Here is a 16,955-nt window from a genome sequence, read left to right on the forward strand (position 1 = left end):
TTAATAAGACTCAGAACACCTCAAGAAACTCTGCAAGGCCAAGAAGGACAAGCTACTGGACCTGCCACCCAGAACTATGGAGCCCTGCACGGCCGGCTCACCAAGCAAAGAGAAGCTGAAGACCAAGGAGCAGCAGCAGAAGGAGCGCCCACTGTGCAAGTACGTGGTTGCCAGGCACTGGCACTAGGTGGCTCAATTGCTCTCCATCTTGTGTGTGTAGGCTGTGGCTTGCACATGAAGGTCAGAGAATCTGCAGGAATTGGTTTTCACCTTCTACCATGTGGGTCCCAGGGTTAGAGCTGTCATTCACTTTACTTTTTTGAGACGGTGTTTATTATGTGGCGCTCTGTTCCAGAGCTTACTACGTAGACCAGGCTGGCCTTGAACTCGAGATCCACTTGCCTCTGCTTCCTGATTGCCATCTACTCCCCCCTCCCCCAGACAGAGTCTCTCAGAACCTGGAGCTCACTTATTTGGCTATGCTATCTAGCCAATGAGCTCCAGGGATCCTTTTATGTTCCATGTGTCTGTCTGCTTGTATCTGTGTCCCGTGATGTGCTGCTGGCTTTTCCATGGACGCTGAGGATCTGAACTGAGATTCTCCAGGTCACACATAAATAAGCACCTACCAGGTACACTGACAGTTGGGATTCTGAGATTTTTTTCCTGCAGCTGTTGGCTTCTTTGGCAGTTGCTTTATGAGATGTCTGAAGAAATTCAGTAAGGTTGGTTCAAATCAAATTACCAATAGCAGCCTTTAAAATCTTTTCTATCTTTAGGTTTTGTGTATATATGTTTTGCTCTATGAATGTCTCTGCACCATGTCTACAGTGTCCTCAGAGGCCAGAAGAGAGCCTTGGATCCTCTTGGGACTGTGCTTGGAAATGAACCTGGATCCTCAGCATATTACTCAACCACGGAACCATCTCTCTAGTCCCTACAGTAGCCCTTTATAGTAGTATTAGCACATTGGTGTACACCTTCATTGGAGAAACAAAACCAGTATTTGAAAGAATTCTGCCTAGTATGCTAGCATAGGCCTTTAATTCCAGGACTGAGGCGGCCAAGGTAGGCAGATGGCCGAGTTCCAAGCCAGCTTGGTCAACATATCCAGTTGTCAGGGCCACAGCAACAGACAATTCAGTGTGAGGTGTGTGTCACCATGGAGGCCTGACTAGCCACTTGTTCTTTCCTTGTGTGTAAAGCTTCCATTGTTAGCTCTGCACCACAGTAACTTTCATGGAGCAAAGTGGGAGGAATTCCAGCACACCCCAGTATGGTGGCTACTCTGAAACTCCTGAAATGTAATCCTAGCACTTGAGGCTGATGCAAGATTGTGAATTCAAGGCCAGGCTGGCTAACATAACATCCCTTCTCAAAACAAGAAACTGGCCAAAATGAGTCACTGCCAAAACAAGCCCCCAATGCTGGGAAGACTACCAAAACATACAGTGGTCTATTCTTGATACCCAACTCTTTGTGAAGGAAAGGGTTTATTTCAGCTCACAACCCTCAGGTCACATTCTATCACCGAGGGAAGTCAGGCCAAGGAAGCTTTACACTGACTCGGTTATAAGGAAGCTAACAGACTACATGGCTAACATATAGACTCACTCTTAGACCATCCCATCTGACACTCAGCAGTTTGCTCAAACCTGGACTATTTACGAACAGCTATCCGAGCATGAAAGGATCTTTCCTTTTGGCAGGAATACAAACTTGATAACCCATGGAGAGCAGAAACCGGGGCAACTGCTTGGTAAACATATGACTCGGGGAAATGGTTCAAGCTTATGGGGGCTGTGAATTCCACTTGCAATGGGCACAGCTAAGCGCTACGTGCCAAACACCAGTCAGATCACACTGCCAGGGCCACCCAATTTCTCTGTCAGCAAACACTTCAGTAACAGTCTCCTCCTTTTCAGCACTGACAAGGAGTTAAAACAGCAGCCTGCTATCCAGATAAGACAAGAGGAAACTGTGACTTTCTACCCTGGCTGCCGAGAAGCAGAATGGATCAGCTTTGTGGCAGTGAAGGAGGTAAGTGGCTATCGTGAGATGTGACTGAGTCTCACTGCAACTAAAAGAATCAAGCAGTCTAGTCCAGGGAATCAGAGAGGTGGTAGCTGCCAAACAAATGCCAGTCTCGGTGAAAGCGAGCTTAAAAGAGCTCTTCAGCGAAGACAAGTTAAAGACCATGAGTGATAGCTGCAGAGTCTGTCACAGGCCCCAGGCAGGAGCCTGGGCACTACTGGTTTGAAGACAGGGACCGCTGGGACGCCCATCTTCAGTGTCTTCTCTTTAAGCAGAAAGCCGACTCAAATAAGCCTCCCAGGCTGCTTTTCTGTACATCTCAGCTGCTTCCAGGCGGTTAGCTGCTTCAAGGATTCCCCGGCCTACAATGATGATGTCAGAACCTCGTTTGCCAATCACTTCTTGGGGACTATTGTACTGTTGGCCAAGGTGATCTCCTGTAGGGGGGAAAAAGGCTATTTAACAGAATGCAAACTCAGGAAGCCTGTGGGCAACACAGGAGGTGGCAGGCCCACTGAATCAACTAAGGTATTAGGATTAGTGCAGAACACTTTATTTATGAATAACACATTCTTCATAACCATTTCTGCTACAGTCCCACCAAGGCCTCAGACCCTAAGCCTTTGTTTTGGGGGACAATGTAAACCAAGGTGGCCTTGCACTCGGAAATCTGCCTGCCTCCCTAGTGCCAACACACCTGGATAATGAATGCATTCTATTAGTTGTTGTTGTAGAAACATTAGGTTAAATGGGTTCCTAGAAGCCTAAGGCCTACTGTGCCATCTAGTAAAGGAATTTGTAGCGGTCCAATCCAGCTTTGCTTTGTGCGAGGGCGCCACGCTGCGGCTATTCACGCCCCGCCCATATGCCTCCCAACACTAAGTGGTCATACTATGAACCTGTAATGACAATAGGCCACTCCTGTTTTACTATTCGGATGAGGCTCCCTATTGAATTAAGGGACACCTCAATATTGCCTCAAGTAAGACTATGCATTTAATTAAAAATAAAAAGAAACCGTTTATTTAGTGATGGGGCTGGAGCTCAGTGTTAGAACCTGCCTAGAATGTGCAAAGCCCCACTTTAGCCAGCTGGAAATGATGGCATATGCACTCAGGAGTTGGAGGCCAGCCTATGCTATACAAGGAAAAAAAAAAAAAAAGCCAGGAGTGGTGGTGCACACCCCTGGGGAAGAGGCAGGAGGATCTCTGAGTTCAAGGCCAGCCTGGTGTATAGAGAGTTCTAGGACAAAATAGAGATCCTGTCTAAAGCAAACAATGGATGGGCTAAGAATGGAAAGTATTCTGCCTGCAGGTGTGCCTACACACCAGAAAAGGGCACGGAGATCTCATTATTGAGGGTTGTAGTTGCTGGGAATTGAACTCGGGTCCTTTGGAAGAACAGCCAGTGCTCTTAAGCTCTGAGCCATCTCTTCAGCCAAACAGAAATCTTTTCAACTGCAGAGTTTAAAAATGTTGATTTCCAAGACTACGTAGACTGTGTAAAATCTGAGACTGTTTAAAGTAACTCCAGAAGGCAGTACTTTTCTCTAAATGTGGCAAATACTATATAAAATACTCTTAAGAGTTCAGTGCTTGAAAATCAGTACTTTTAGACCCTGGCATAAATCCTGCATACAGAACAGATTCCTAGGAATATTCAAGACATAGTAACTAGTCACGTCTACACCTTCAAAACCGACCTGACCCGTTTACTCTGTCCTACAGGACAGCTACAATTTTGTTGGCAGCCAGAGTGAGGTGCTGGAAACTGAGCCCCAGAGCCTCATGTTGGCCGAGCACACACTATTTAGAACTACATCCAGCCTTTATCCTCGCCCGTCTGTAAATCCTGGCTCACTCCTTTCCAACTGCATTTGAGACTGGTCCTAGTTTAAGGACCACAGCCAGACACTGGCACATCAAAGCTGCTGTCAATCCTCTGTTTAGCCAAGGGTTTTCCCCACTGAAACACAAAATGCTTTCTGTGGGTGGCGTGCTTGGTGCAGCGATTGGAAATGCTAACCTACAATAATCAGGTTTCTGGCCAGCATGGAGGGACATGTCTTCAGCCCCAACATTTGGAGGCTGAGTTAAGCAGATCTCTCCAAGGTCCAAGTGAGCTAGGCCCATCTCAAAAGTTTCCTGGACAAATTCCAGTAGCCTTCTAAATTCTTATTATCCTAAATTAAACCGCAAGCTGTCATATAAATACAGCATATGCTATCACCAGGTCAAAGGGCCCATTCACTAGTCTAGATCAGTGCTTCTCAATCTTCCTAATGCTGTAGTGGTGACTCCCCCTACCATAGTTATTTCACTGAAAAGCTTCCCAACTGTAATCTTGCTAGTTATGAATTGTAAGGCAAGTACCTGATATGCGACCTCCCAAAAGAACCACGACCCACAGGTTGAGCACAGCATACAGTGTGTCACTCGAACTGACATGGATAAAGAAGCACGTTTGGAACACAGCTAGTGAGCATGCTTACCTCCTTTTTCTAACTGAACTCCAGGGGTCAAGTGAAGAAATTCTGGCTTCATGCTTATTCGGGAGCCAGAAATAAAGCCAATGACAAACTCACAGTGCTCCTCAGCCATCCCAACCTAAATGGGATACAATAGGCAGCGTTACAAGGACACAGTAACACAGAAAAATCAGCCACAGTAAAATGCTATTACAGGAGAAACTTGCCATCTCAAACAGGCCAGCTTAGCTGTCACCTGTGACGAAGAAAACACACTTGCCTTCACTAAGATCCTGAGATGACCCTTCCTCCAAGGAACCGTGCTTGCAAAGATCAGAACACTGACTGTACAAGCATCAGGTAACAAGATGCTTATAACATGCCTCCTTCCAAGAAGGATTTAAGGTGTCTAATCATAGATAAAATAGCTACATTTTCAACAGCTGTTCAGCACTCTTCCACACTTTCCCTCTTTTTGCACCTGCTCTCCACTGGCCCTCTCATTCCCATACTATGTCTTCACAGGCTCAGGTCACTCTTGCCCCCAGCTACTTCCAGTAAGGGACAGCTTGTCCTTGAGCCAGACCTCACTCCCAGACCTTTTGCTTCTGAGACCTGGGAAGCAAGTATTTATGGTCCATTCAGGGTAAATTTGCCATAGAGGACTGGATAGATGGCTCAGTGGTTGCTCTTCTACAAAGCCCAGGTTCAATTCCCAGCACACACAATGGTGGCTCTCAACCATCTGTAACTTCAGTTCCAACAAATCCAATGCCCTCTACTGGCTTCTGTGGGCACCAAGAAAATAGGTGGTACACAGACTCACAGGCAGGCAAAACACCATACAAAAATTATGTTCCTTAGAATATCTATATCATTAACCACTTTCTAGACGAATATCCAACTATAAAATGTACCATAGGAAAAGGTGAAGAGCAACTTAAAATTCAACCTTTACCTTGAGTTTTGCCTCAGTCAAGCATAGGAATATGTCTTAATTCAAACCCTTCACCTGCTACAAGATCAAAGACTTCAATTCAACTGGTGTTAATAAAGTGTTAGAATAGCTGAAGTGAGGAGGGGCATGAGGTGAGGCCACAGGTCCCACAGACCTCAGATGAAGGTACTTTCTTGCCCTACAAACAGATCTTGTCGCACCCCAGCACTTACTGCTGCTTTGGTGTAGTTTCCAGTGGCCAAGGAGCCAGCGGAGCTCATTTCTCCAATGAGCAGGCATGCTCGATGTAAAGGTTTGCCCACTTCCTGCAAGCCTTTCACAACTCCTGAGCCTGGCACCACATGGGCATTTACTAGGTCTGCCCAGGAAGCTATTTTAAAGATGCCACCTGAGGAAGAATTAAGAAAAGATTCAAACATAAATCTATACCCTTTCGCCCAATCAATTGCAAATGACCTTTTAGTATGAAATGACCTTTTAGTAAGCACTTTAAGAACTTTATCAGTAGACCCATGGCTTGTCAGGAACACTAATGGGCTGTTTTTTGTTTTTTGTTTTTTTTTTGCAGACTGAGACCACCAATAAAGCATATGCCATTAGAGAGGACTCCTAAGAAGCTGGACTGTAACAGAACTCAAGCGTGACATTCTGAAAGTCTCTTGAAGAAAAAGGTCAGATTTTTCACCCTATAGAGATCTATGAGCAACTTTAACCTCTAAAAGTTTCTTGGATGTCCCAATCTTAACAGGCAACTGTACACATTTTAACTGACAGTAAAAATGCAGATTTTTTTAAAAACCAACACATTAAAGAAAGGTTATATAACTCTTCAGCCAGGAAGCTCAACTAAGCAAAGCAATGTAGTCCGGGTAGGATATCATTAATACATAGCGCAGCAGACAATTCTACTTGAAAGAAAAAGGATTAGGCATAGGCATGCACTAAAAAATAGGAAATCATGTGGCTGTTCTAAGACAAAAGAAAAAGCATCAGACCTACATAGTACAAACTGCAGCCCTTGTTTCTAAGAGCAGAAATCTGCATGAGAAAAGACTAAGCATTTCCCAGGCCACCCCTAAGCTGCTTTGCCTGATACTAAAAACTTAAAGGGGAAAAAAGCTTATCAATGAGTTTTTCTGCTAAAAGTATCACTTTATATTTTTTTTCTAACTTTTCCTATACTGGCAATTTTCAGTTAGGGCCAACACATTTTGTTTTGCCTGCCTAGAATTCGTGCACCCTTCTGATAGCAGCTCACCCACTTTCTTTAAGGGAATTGACAGAAATCTCAGTCCAAGATGTCAGAGCTCAACTGTGTACTCCCAGGAGCAGGTGTATTCCTCAGGCCAGCTAGCGAAGGGAGTTTGTTTACACCCTGAGGTAAGAGTGAGGTGTGGAATCCCTACCTGAGATACAAGTCAACAAAGAGCAACACAGAGGACAAAACTGCAAGATGGGAAGTAACAATGACAAAGGCTTCACTCCGGTGCCTGATGGCTTGTTCTACTGCTGATTTTCACTTAAATGAGCCAATACCTCTTCTTTCCAATGCACTTACTTTCGTACTGCTTTTTTACTGTGTTTCCTATATCAGCGAACTTCCTGTCTTCAAATATTAAGAACTCATGGCGTTTTGCCAAAGCTGTCAACTCCTCCATCACATCCAGAGTAAAATCATTCAGAATATCGACATGAGTTTTGAGCATGCAGATGCTGGGTCCCAAGGCATCTGCTAGCTGCAGCAGCTCTCTGGCCTCGGACACATCAGCAGACAGACACAGGTTGCTCTCCTTCTTCTGCATAAGCTTGAGAAGTTTTGAGGCGAGTGGGTGGATCCTGGGCAGCTCTGCTCGCGCACCAAAGCTGAGTTCTTTGCATGCTCTTTTCTCTGGAGGGGAAAAACCATTTTGATTAGCTGCTGGAAAAACATTCTCCTGAATGAAGCTCTTCACTCTCCTGACCATCTCAGCATCAATTTTTTTCTGCTGTTCAAGAATCTCCAGGATGTTGGACAATGTGCACACTGAGTGGAGACGGATCCCATGAGCCTGCAGTTTGTCCTTGCCTCCCTGCTCGCGGTCTAACAGCACTATGGCATCGGTCACCTTCAGGCCCTCCTTCTGAAGAACATCAACAGTTTCCAAAACACTGGCTCCACTGGTGACGACATCCTCAATGATCAGACAGGTTTGCCCCGGATTAATCTCTCCTTCTACAAGACGCTTGGTACCTAGAAAAGAAAAGCTTCTGTTGAAAAACACTAATGTTTCAGCTAACTCAAGGTGTCTCCTGTGTCTACACTTGCTATGTACTTATAGAGTTCAGATTACTGAAATCTTATTTATGATCATTGACTTTGAGTTCCATGTGACACAATTCAGTGTCCTCTGCATCGCCAAACTGCTAATTACATAGAAAGTTATGGTACAACATATTATTTCAGTGTAAATAGAAACACTTTCTGAACAAATGTGGACTTTCTTAAAGCAAGATCACTTACACAGTAATAAAAGACAGAATATGCTAGTATTGGGGAATACCATTCTGCTGCCTACAGATCACGATTTTGAACTCTCAGCTCCTTCTTTAGCACTATGTCTACATGCATAATGATAATGGACTAAACCTCTGAAACTGTAAGCCAGCCCTAATTAGAGTTGCCTTGGTCATGGTGCCTCTTCATAGCAATAAAATCCCAACTTAAGACAGAAGTTGGTACCAGGGATAGGTCTGACCATGCCTATTTGGAGGAATATGCATTTTGGGAGGTGGAAAACAGTGAAATATTTTAAGCAGGACTTAATGGCCATACTAGTAGAAAAGCATGGAAAACAGTGGTGATAAGGGTAATTTGAACCAGTGGGGGCCTGGCTCAAGAGGTTTCAGAGGAGAATTTTATTATGTTGCCTAGATATTGTTCTTGTGATATTTTGATGAATATGGCTGCTTTTTGCCCTTGTCTAAAGAGTCTGTCTGAGGCTAAAGAGATTTGTATTAATTGTACTGACAAAGGAAATCTCAAAACAGCCAAATATACTCTCTGTCCTGTGGCTCACACTTATGAAGAATTCTAATGTAGAAAACTGAGAAAGGAAAAATACAAAATATATGGTTCAAGGAGTAAAGGGGTACCAAGAAGTGAAATGGAGCTACATCCTGTGTTCAGGGAGATGAACAAATTAAAGATATTAAATGGAATTAGGGGAGTAATGACCTGGGGGCAAGCTCCTACCCAGCTAAGCTTCCATCTTGAGAAAAGGATGTTCCTCCCAAGGGACATTGCTACCTATTCTAAATTTACAATGCATTTTCTGTCGTAAAAGGGAGTCACATCATGTTAGTTGTTGTTATGACCTGGTTATTGTTTTCAGTTCGACATAAGGAGATATGGTTTGTGTCAGGTTGACAAGGGGCGGATTGTGATGGCTATTCTTGAAATGGACTACCATCTAGAAATGAAGGGCACACCTAATCCGGACCTTGAGTCAGGAAGACAACCTGCCTTTGATCTGGCTTTTGAGGCTGGAAGAGACAAGCTTTTGATCCAGATCTTGAGGCACAGTGGCTATGCTTATAGAGAGATATAATGAAAAGGAATTAAAGAAAAGCTTAGGGTCCAGGTGTGGTGGTACAATGCCTTTAAACCCAGCACTTAGGAGAAAGAGGCACACAGATCTAAGTTCAAGGCCAGCCCGGTTACAGAGCAAGTTTCAGAACAGCTAAGCTTAGGCAGTAAAAGAAACCACTGAAAACTGGTGGTGAAGATGTAATTAAACAAGGGGGCAGAACTAAGTTGGCCGTTTTGGCTAGGTGGTTCTGGCCTTAGAATCAAGATGAATTTCTTTTTGTGACTAAGGAAAGCCACCGAAGCCATGAAATGCGTCAGCAGTGTCCTTGCATGGAAGCCCATTGTGTGAAGCTGTGAAATTGAAGCCTGTATTGCCTTGGAGACCACAAGAGGTTAGAGATGCCAGAAACATTACGGAAAGCTGCTAACAGGGCGTGGAACCAGCCCAAGAGAAAGAAGTGTGTTAGAGTCAACAAAGCTGAAAGTAACTGGAGATCTGAAGAGCATTTTGACATCAGACACGGGAGATGCAGAGTTTGGAATTTGCCCAGCTGGTTTTCGTTCTTGCTTTGGTCCAGTATTTCCTCACTGTGCTCACTTCCCTACACTTTGGAATGACAATGTATATCCTGTATATCGGAAGTATGTGTTCTGCTTTTTGATTTTATAGGGGATTACAGTTAAGAGATCACATGAATCTCAGAAGAGACTTTGAACTTTTAAACACTGTGGGGACTGTGGAGTTGGACTGAATGCACTTTGTAGTATGTTATAGCTACAAACCTGTGTGGGCCAGGGAGTGGAAGGTGGTGGTCTGAGTAGGTTTGGCCCCCACAGACTCATGTTTGAATGCTTAGCCCATGGGGAGTGGCACTATTAGAAAATGTGTCCTTGCTGGAGTAGGTGTGATCCTATTAGAGGAAGTTTATCACTGGAGGCCAGGCTACAGTAGGACAGAATGTCCTTCTGGCTACCTTCAGATAAAGCTGGAGAACTCTCAGCTCCTTCTCCAGCACCATGTCTGCCTGCATTGTCACTATGCTTCCTGCCATGATGATAATGGACTAAACCTCTGGAACTATAAGCCAGCTCTAATTAAATGTTAGCCTTTATATTAAAAATCATTCCTTTCCCATCAATACTGACCAACTGAACAAATATCTTTTAAAGCAATTTAAAGCCAGGTGAGACACATTCCTGTTATCCTAATACTTAGGATAAAAGAGGAGGGCTGCAAAGAGGAGGGCTGCTAGAGCCTTACAATCAGCTTAGGCCACACAAGCCAGCCAGGGATCTACAGTGAGATCCTGCCTCTAACAAAATAGGGGTTAGGGAGATGGCTCAGTGGTTAAGAGCACTGGCTGCTCTTGCAGAGAACCAGGTTCAGTTCCCAGCACCCACATGGAGCTCACAACTATAATTAGTTCCAGGTGATCTAATGTCCTATTCTAGCCTCTGCTGGCACTACACAGATGCGGTACACATACAATAAATGCAAGCAACACTCATGTTCATAAACTAAACTCAGAAGGGAAACATTTCACAACTTCTTGGACACCACAATGAGTTATACAATGACTTCTCTACCATTAAGCCCCACTACAAAATGTATGTAACTCAGGCTCTAAACTTCATACTAAGACTCAATTTTATATTTTCTCCTACCTAACATATTTTTGAAACAAAATAAATAGACAGTTTAGGGTTTTTTTTTTTTTTGGGGGGGGTGCTTACTGTAGGCATCAACTTTCATCTTTCCCATAGCTTAACTAAATCTCCCTAGGCTGAAATGAGGCAGAGTACTTGCAGACACCGAAGGCATAAGGAAACAGAACTATGCTCCCTGTGTACAGATAAGAAACTCACCACTCAGTACCTCTTAGCCAATATGCAGATCCTCCTTCCTTCCTTTCCCTCACAATGTCATGCATGTGTATGGGCACATGTGTAAAGGTCAAAGGACGACCCGCAGTAGTAGGTTCTCTCCTTCCACCATGGAGGACCCAGGTCATCAGCATCAGCTACAGGCTCCTCTACCTGCTGAGCTATCTCACCGTACTGTCGGGAGCCATGACTCAGCAGCCTGCTTTGTTATTTAAATCTCGGCGGAGAGATGGCTTTTGGAGGCCTTTTACTAATGGCAGAGGAGAACTTGCAAGTCCATCTCCTTTTGTTTGTGACAACAGGTGGGATAGCTTGTGAGGGTTACACCTCTTCCTCAGGCTCCTTGTGCAAATTAAACTATTGTTCTGAGATGTTTTACTGGCTAAAGTAACTCCTCAAAGAATAAAGTGGTCAGAAGGCTGGAGGCAGAGGATGAGGCAGCACTTGAGACTTGCTGCTTATGCAGCAGTCTGCCTTTTGCAAAAGCTGTTAAGTCTGGACCTTTAAAAAGTTTCCTGTGTGCTGTGTGTTTATTTTATTAATTTTAATCCTCACACCCAACTCAAGAACCGTTTGACTCTGCCCGGCTGGCCCCGGCACCGTACTCTCATAATTTCTAGAAGCGAATCCCAGATACAGCATAATCTTAAAAGATCTCTTTTAAAAACTCAGAGCGCTACCAGGTCAACATAAACAAACATCCTGTTAATTCTCGGTGTCTATGTAGGCTCGTAATAGTTATCTCACTCTTCATGACTGCATGCATCCACATGTAAATATACCTAGAATTATGTGCTCCTAGAACATTCTCCTGGTGGAAGAAGGGCCAACACCGAGGTCGGGGTTCCCCAAGCACTTTGTTTCTACTCCCCAGTCAACACAAAGCATTTCACACCCAGACTGTACAGGAGGGGGTCTTCTGCCGACAATGCAACAGCCGACCGGGCCTCTGAAGAGCATTCAACAGCTCTAGTAAACATCAGTGCTGGAAAAAACAAAATTCTAACAGGTTACATATTACCCTGAGGCTTATGCTATTTTTTTTTTACCATAATCCTTTGTTTCCTTCCTCCTAATGAGCATGGGAATGTGATTGGTTGAACAGATAACCGTGGCTAGTGGCAACGCTGTGTAAGGAACTCCACACACGCTGTCGAAACTGATGCTGGCAGTTTTGGCAGTTTGGAATAAGATGTCTGCGACCTGTGAGAAAAGGAACACATAAACTTCCCGTTATTACTACTTAGAATGCTATGAGTCACACAACAGCATAACAACAGAGATGGAAACACCCCCCTCCAGGGGAATTCTCCTTTTAATTAAATCCTAAGATAGAAGCATTCATAACAGTTCGTACCAACCTTGAAACCCGGTACGCAAACACAAACGCCATGAACCTGTTCCCTAGATTCAGGACCTGCTCTGAGGGCTACATGAACTGTGCTATGAAGAATGAGCCACACTGAAGACCCAGGATGCTTTCCAGACTTCCACCAGGCCTTCAATCTCCAGACCCATGGCTGGTTCTATTTTCTGAAAGAAGTCTTCTTCAGTGAAGACTTTCCTAAGTATAGAGCCTGCTATGTGAAATATTTTATCTTTTCCATAAAGATCATTCTTTTTCTTTTTTTGGGGGGGTGGGGGGGAAGGTACAAGACAGGGTTTTCCTGTGCAACCCTGTCTGTCCTGGAACTCACTCTGTAGACCAGGCTGGCCTCCAACTGAGAGATCTGCCTGCTTCTGCCTCCCAAGCACTGGGATTAAAGGTATGCCACTACACCAGGCCAAATCAACCATATTTTAATGTTAGAATGCGTGCTCTCACCCAACACTACCTTATTTTAAAACAAAAACTTAAAGGCTCAGAGCTGCTTCATAAACCAGGTTAGCTCTTTAAAATATTTTATTCTTGTTCATCATCTATCACTTACTCCTGTGGGGGAGGGTTGACAGTTGTTTCCTTTTTGAGGTTTTGAAGTGTTAAAATGCCCTCAAACTCATGTTGATTTTTCTGCCTCAGCCTTCCAAGTGTTGGAATTATGGGCACGTACTACCCATGCCTAGCTTCTTACTGTAATGTAATTTTAATTTAGAACATGGCTGCTCTGATAAGGGATCACATCCAAAGATCTTCTAGGTCTGTGTTATCCAGCTGGAATATACACTCTTTAATCCCAGGAGAGAGAAGCAAGCAGATCTCTAAATTCTAGTTAGTTCGATTGAGTCAGTGAGTTGAGAGGCAGTGGAGATCAGAGGGAGTTTTACAGAAACAGGTTGAAGAGAGAACACGCTAAGACACAAGTGAGGACAGAACAAGCCAGAAAATGAGAAGGAGCCAGAGAGTAGAACAGATTGCTAGAGTTAGTTTGAGGAAAAGCAGGGCAATTCAGCGAGAATAGGAAAGAAGCCAATTCAAATCGGTCAGCTTGAGTTCAGAAAGAACTAGAAAGGGTGAGCTTATTCAGCAGTAAGTCTCAGCGTGAAAACATTCTAGTCCTAGATAAGATTGTACGGAGGCTAGAAGCTTCCAGGACTAGGCGTAAGTTAGCAGATAGAAGCCGTAAGCTGAGACAATTACTTTAGACGAATAAAAGTTACTTTTACATCTTATTTCTGTATTTTTAAAAGCCTGTGACTAATTCTAAGTTGCAAAGTGTGTAATTTCTAATACAAAAATCATAAGCACTTCCAGAATTCATTATCTGTAATGAATGTGGGGAGCGGGCAGATAAGGGAGTAGTTCAATGACAGAGCCCTTTACTTTGCCTGGTATACTCAACAGCCCAGGACTCAATGCTCAGTAACACACACACACACAAATGCTAAAAAAAAAATTGAAAATGTTTTTTCAAATTACCACTCTACTGTATCCACAGAATTATTACACTGCAATACATTTTTTTTTCCTTGCAGGCTTTTACTAATCTGTCATTCTTTACATGTATCTAAACCAAGATGTATATTAACTGAAATTTAAGAGTCACATCAATTTCATGATCTTAAGCCTGCTAGAGATTCTTTTGCATTATTTTGGTGTGGCCATATACCTAAATATACAGTATAAGAAGAGGAATTTGTTTTTTAGAGAGACAAATACTACCGTTTCCCTCCAGCTGATTATGTGCACACACAACCAGTCAATTATCACTTAGAGCTAAGAAGTTACAAGTAAGCATATAATCTACTGCTTTTCTGGGAAATGTATATACCAAGAGCCCCTATTCACATAAACCTCTTTAAAATGCAGTTTTCACCAGAAAGTTCTTAGTAATACAGTTTCTCTACGCTGATGAGAGCTATTTCAAGATTCCTGATCATAGTAAAATTTTGAAACAGTTCAAGCCATCTCCATCTATCAGTCTGTTTTCAGTAATTAGGCAAAACAGGTACCCAAGAAACACACCGTCCGTGTGTGACAGGAACTTAAGGGTAAGTTTCTGGAGGAGGATGTTTGGTTTTTTGTTGTTGTTTGTTTTGTTTTTTTTTTGAAACAGGGTCTTCCTGTTTAACCTGTGTCACCCAGGCAGACCTCCAATTCACAATTCTACTTCTGCTAAATGCACGAATTACAGGTGTGCGCCATCAATGCCTGACTACCTGTCTTGACAGACCTTTGCAAATGACGGAAATATTCTACAGTTATCCTAGTCAAACGGTAGCCACTCTGATTTATAACTACTCAGTTTGTTTGCTCTTGAGACAGTTTCTCACGTAGCCCACGCTGGCCTCACGCTGCCTAGGAAGCCGACTGTGATGACCTTTAACCCCTGCCTCCAGACCTAGTGTTTTATTAACAATTCTGGCAGGCAAATTGGCTCACCTGGTAAAGCTGTTTTCTGTCTAGCTCAACCAGCTGAGTTCAAGCTCACCTTCAGCCCTCATGATGGACGGAGAGAACACACTCCTGCCAGGTTTGCAAGGGTACCAAAGCGCATGCACGCATGCACGCACACGTAATAAAAATTTCACAGTGCTCAAAATGCTCACGGAGTTGGTGGCAATACTTCAGCAATTTCACCCTTCTACTCAAAGTGCCATATGCAGTGCAGCTGGCTGGTTGTCGCGCTAGAAAAGCCGCCTTTGAGGTGATTCTCGTGCAAGAGAAGCATCGGGTCCGAAACCCCAGCGTGTAGTTTACCCTTACCAACCAAAAATTAAAACGAAAAATAAACCTGCCTTCCCGGTGTCCACCATGTGGCTTCAATTTCTTGCTACTGGACGTGCAGCAAAATTGAGTCCTTTGACCCGATGCTAATTTCTCCACGCTCCTGCCTTTTTCCTTCCCTCCCTTAATTCTCACATTCGGGGGGGGGGTAGGTACACAGAACTCACCCAAGGACCTCTCCGCCCCACAGGGTTTCCTGACTCCCGCAGAGCACGTGTCGACACGGGGTCGCCCGAGAAACAAGGTCCCAGCCCGTCGGCTCCGTGCTCCTCCACACGTCTCTCCAGACCCCCAGCAGGGTGAGCTGGCCTGCCTGGTCTGTGGCGCTCCCTCGCCCCCAACTCCGGCCACCCCCGCCATCTCCGGTTCTCCTTTCCCGCCACCGCCCGGAATGGCCATCGTGTCCCTCGGGGCTGGTACCTGACTGAGAAGACGCGGGCGCGACACGATGCCGCGCAGGTCGATGTAGACGGGGGAGGAGAGGCCGCTCTTGAGCACGAAGCTCCCGAACTTGAAAGCCTGCACGTCGTACAGCTCGGCGACCAGAAGGCCCAGGGCATCGCTAGACACCGCCATTCTCGCGCGCTCGGTTCGTTCTGGAAGCCGAGACCCGTGGGGGTCCGTGACGTCAGCCCGAAGCCCCGCCTCTTCCGCCGCCCTTTCCGGCCTGGGCCGCGGGGTCTGGGCTGGTGCTCGCCGCTTCCTGGCTGGAGCCCTGGGATTTTAAGCCTGCAGGCTAGAACGAAGCCCGAAAACTCCTAGGGGAGTCAGGAGGCCGCGTACTTTTTTTTTTGTTTGTTTTGGTTTTTGTTTGGTTTGTTTATGGCTTAGCGCTTCCTTATCTGGTACATCCACTGTTAACCACCACTCCCCCTACTCTCTCTAGCATTCTCCACGTAAACTAGTTCTCTGAAACAGGCTCCCTTCTTGCATTAGCTTCACAGCAGCCGACCTGGGAGAGGTTCACAGTAATTTGCTCACAGAAATGTAAAGCAGGTCACTGTGCGCTCTGGTGCTGGCAGAGAGACGTGTGCTTACTTCCTTTGAACCATCCGTGGTGCACGGGGATGAGGAAGGACGGGAGGGGAGTTCGGGGAGGATGAACTGACAAGTGTCCGGTTATCTGGAAGGATAACAGTGGGCAGTTTGAAAACCCGAGCATATTTGGTTTGCAAATCCCTTAGTCGGTTATGGTGGCACACTCTTGTGGTCCTGGCTGCTTAGGAACCTGAAGCAGAAATACTTGCAAGTAACTAGTGAGCCTGTGTTAATAATAATAATAATGATGATAATAATAAATAATAACTTAAGGCTGTATCTTAAAGAAAACAACCTCAAATGCTACTAATCAAACAGACTATGAGATTTAATTTCTGTATTTTTTGTTTTCTCTAAAGAGATTGTGTTGAACTCCCAGTGTGAAAAACCCTGCCTTTGTTTTGTGTTTGAAACAGGGTTTCCCTATGTAGCCCGGCCTGGCCTAGACTTCACTACGTAGACCAGACTGCCTTCAAATGCACAGAGATCCATCTACCTCTGCCTCCCGAGTACTTAAACTCAAAGTATGCATCACCACATCCAGTAAGACTCAGAGTTTTGACCAGTAAATGCAGGAAAGCCTTGATTAAATAGAATTCAAATGTTACGATATTTTGTTCTTATTGCCAAATCAGAACAACTTTCTCTCTGTGTGCTGCTAATTGACAGGACACCGTCCGTCAGCCTCACTCCAACCAGTGAGGCTCCTGGAGCCATTGAAAGCCTGATCGTTCCTGTATAGGATCTCCCAGATGACTGGACTCCTAGCCGTATGCATAAACCTGTGAGATCCACCGGGAATCAATTCTCTCCATTCACTATGCAGTCCTGTGACTCAGAT

At 44.6% G+C, this 16,955-nt stretch overlaps 1 protein-coding gene across 1 annotated transcript; it reads right to left on the reverse strand.

The window, feature by feature from the left end:
• Positions 1-1,474: 1,474 nt before the first annotated feature.
• Positions 1,475-15,713, reverse strand: Umps (uridine monophosphate synthetase). The gene is made up of 6 exons (XM_021640294.2): positions 15,497-15,713; positions 11,961-12,114; positions 7,018-7,689; positions 5,672-5,847; positions 4,526-4,640; positions 1,475-2,471 (listed from the first exon to the last, which is right to left on the reverse strand). Exons 1-6 carry the CDS (start codon positions 15,650-15,652, stop codon positions 2,302-2,304), a joined length of 1,443 nt encoding a protein of 480 aa, XP_021495969.1. The 5' UTR covers positions 15,653-15,713; the 3' UTR covers positions 1,475-2,301.
• Positions 15,714-16,955: the final 1,242 nt, after the last annotated feature.

Source organism: Meriones unguiculatus, chromosome 17 (genome assembly GCF_030254825.1).
Source record: "Meriones unguiculatus strain TT.TT164.6M chromosome 17, Bangor_MerUng_6.1, whole genome shotgun sequence".
Lineage (NCBI taxonomy): Eukaryota > Metazoa > Chordata > Mammalia > Rodentia > Muridae > Meriones > Meriones unguiculatus.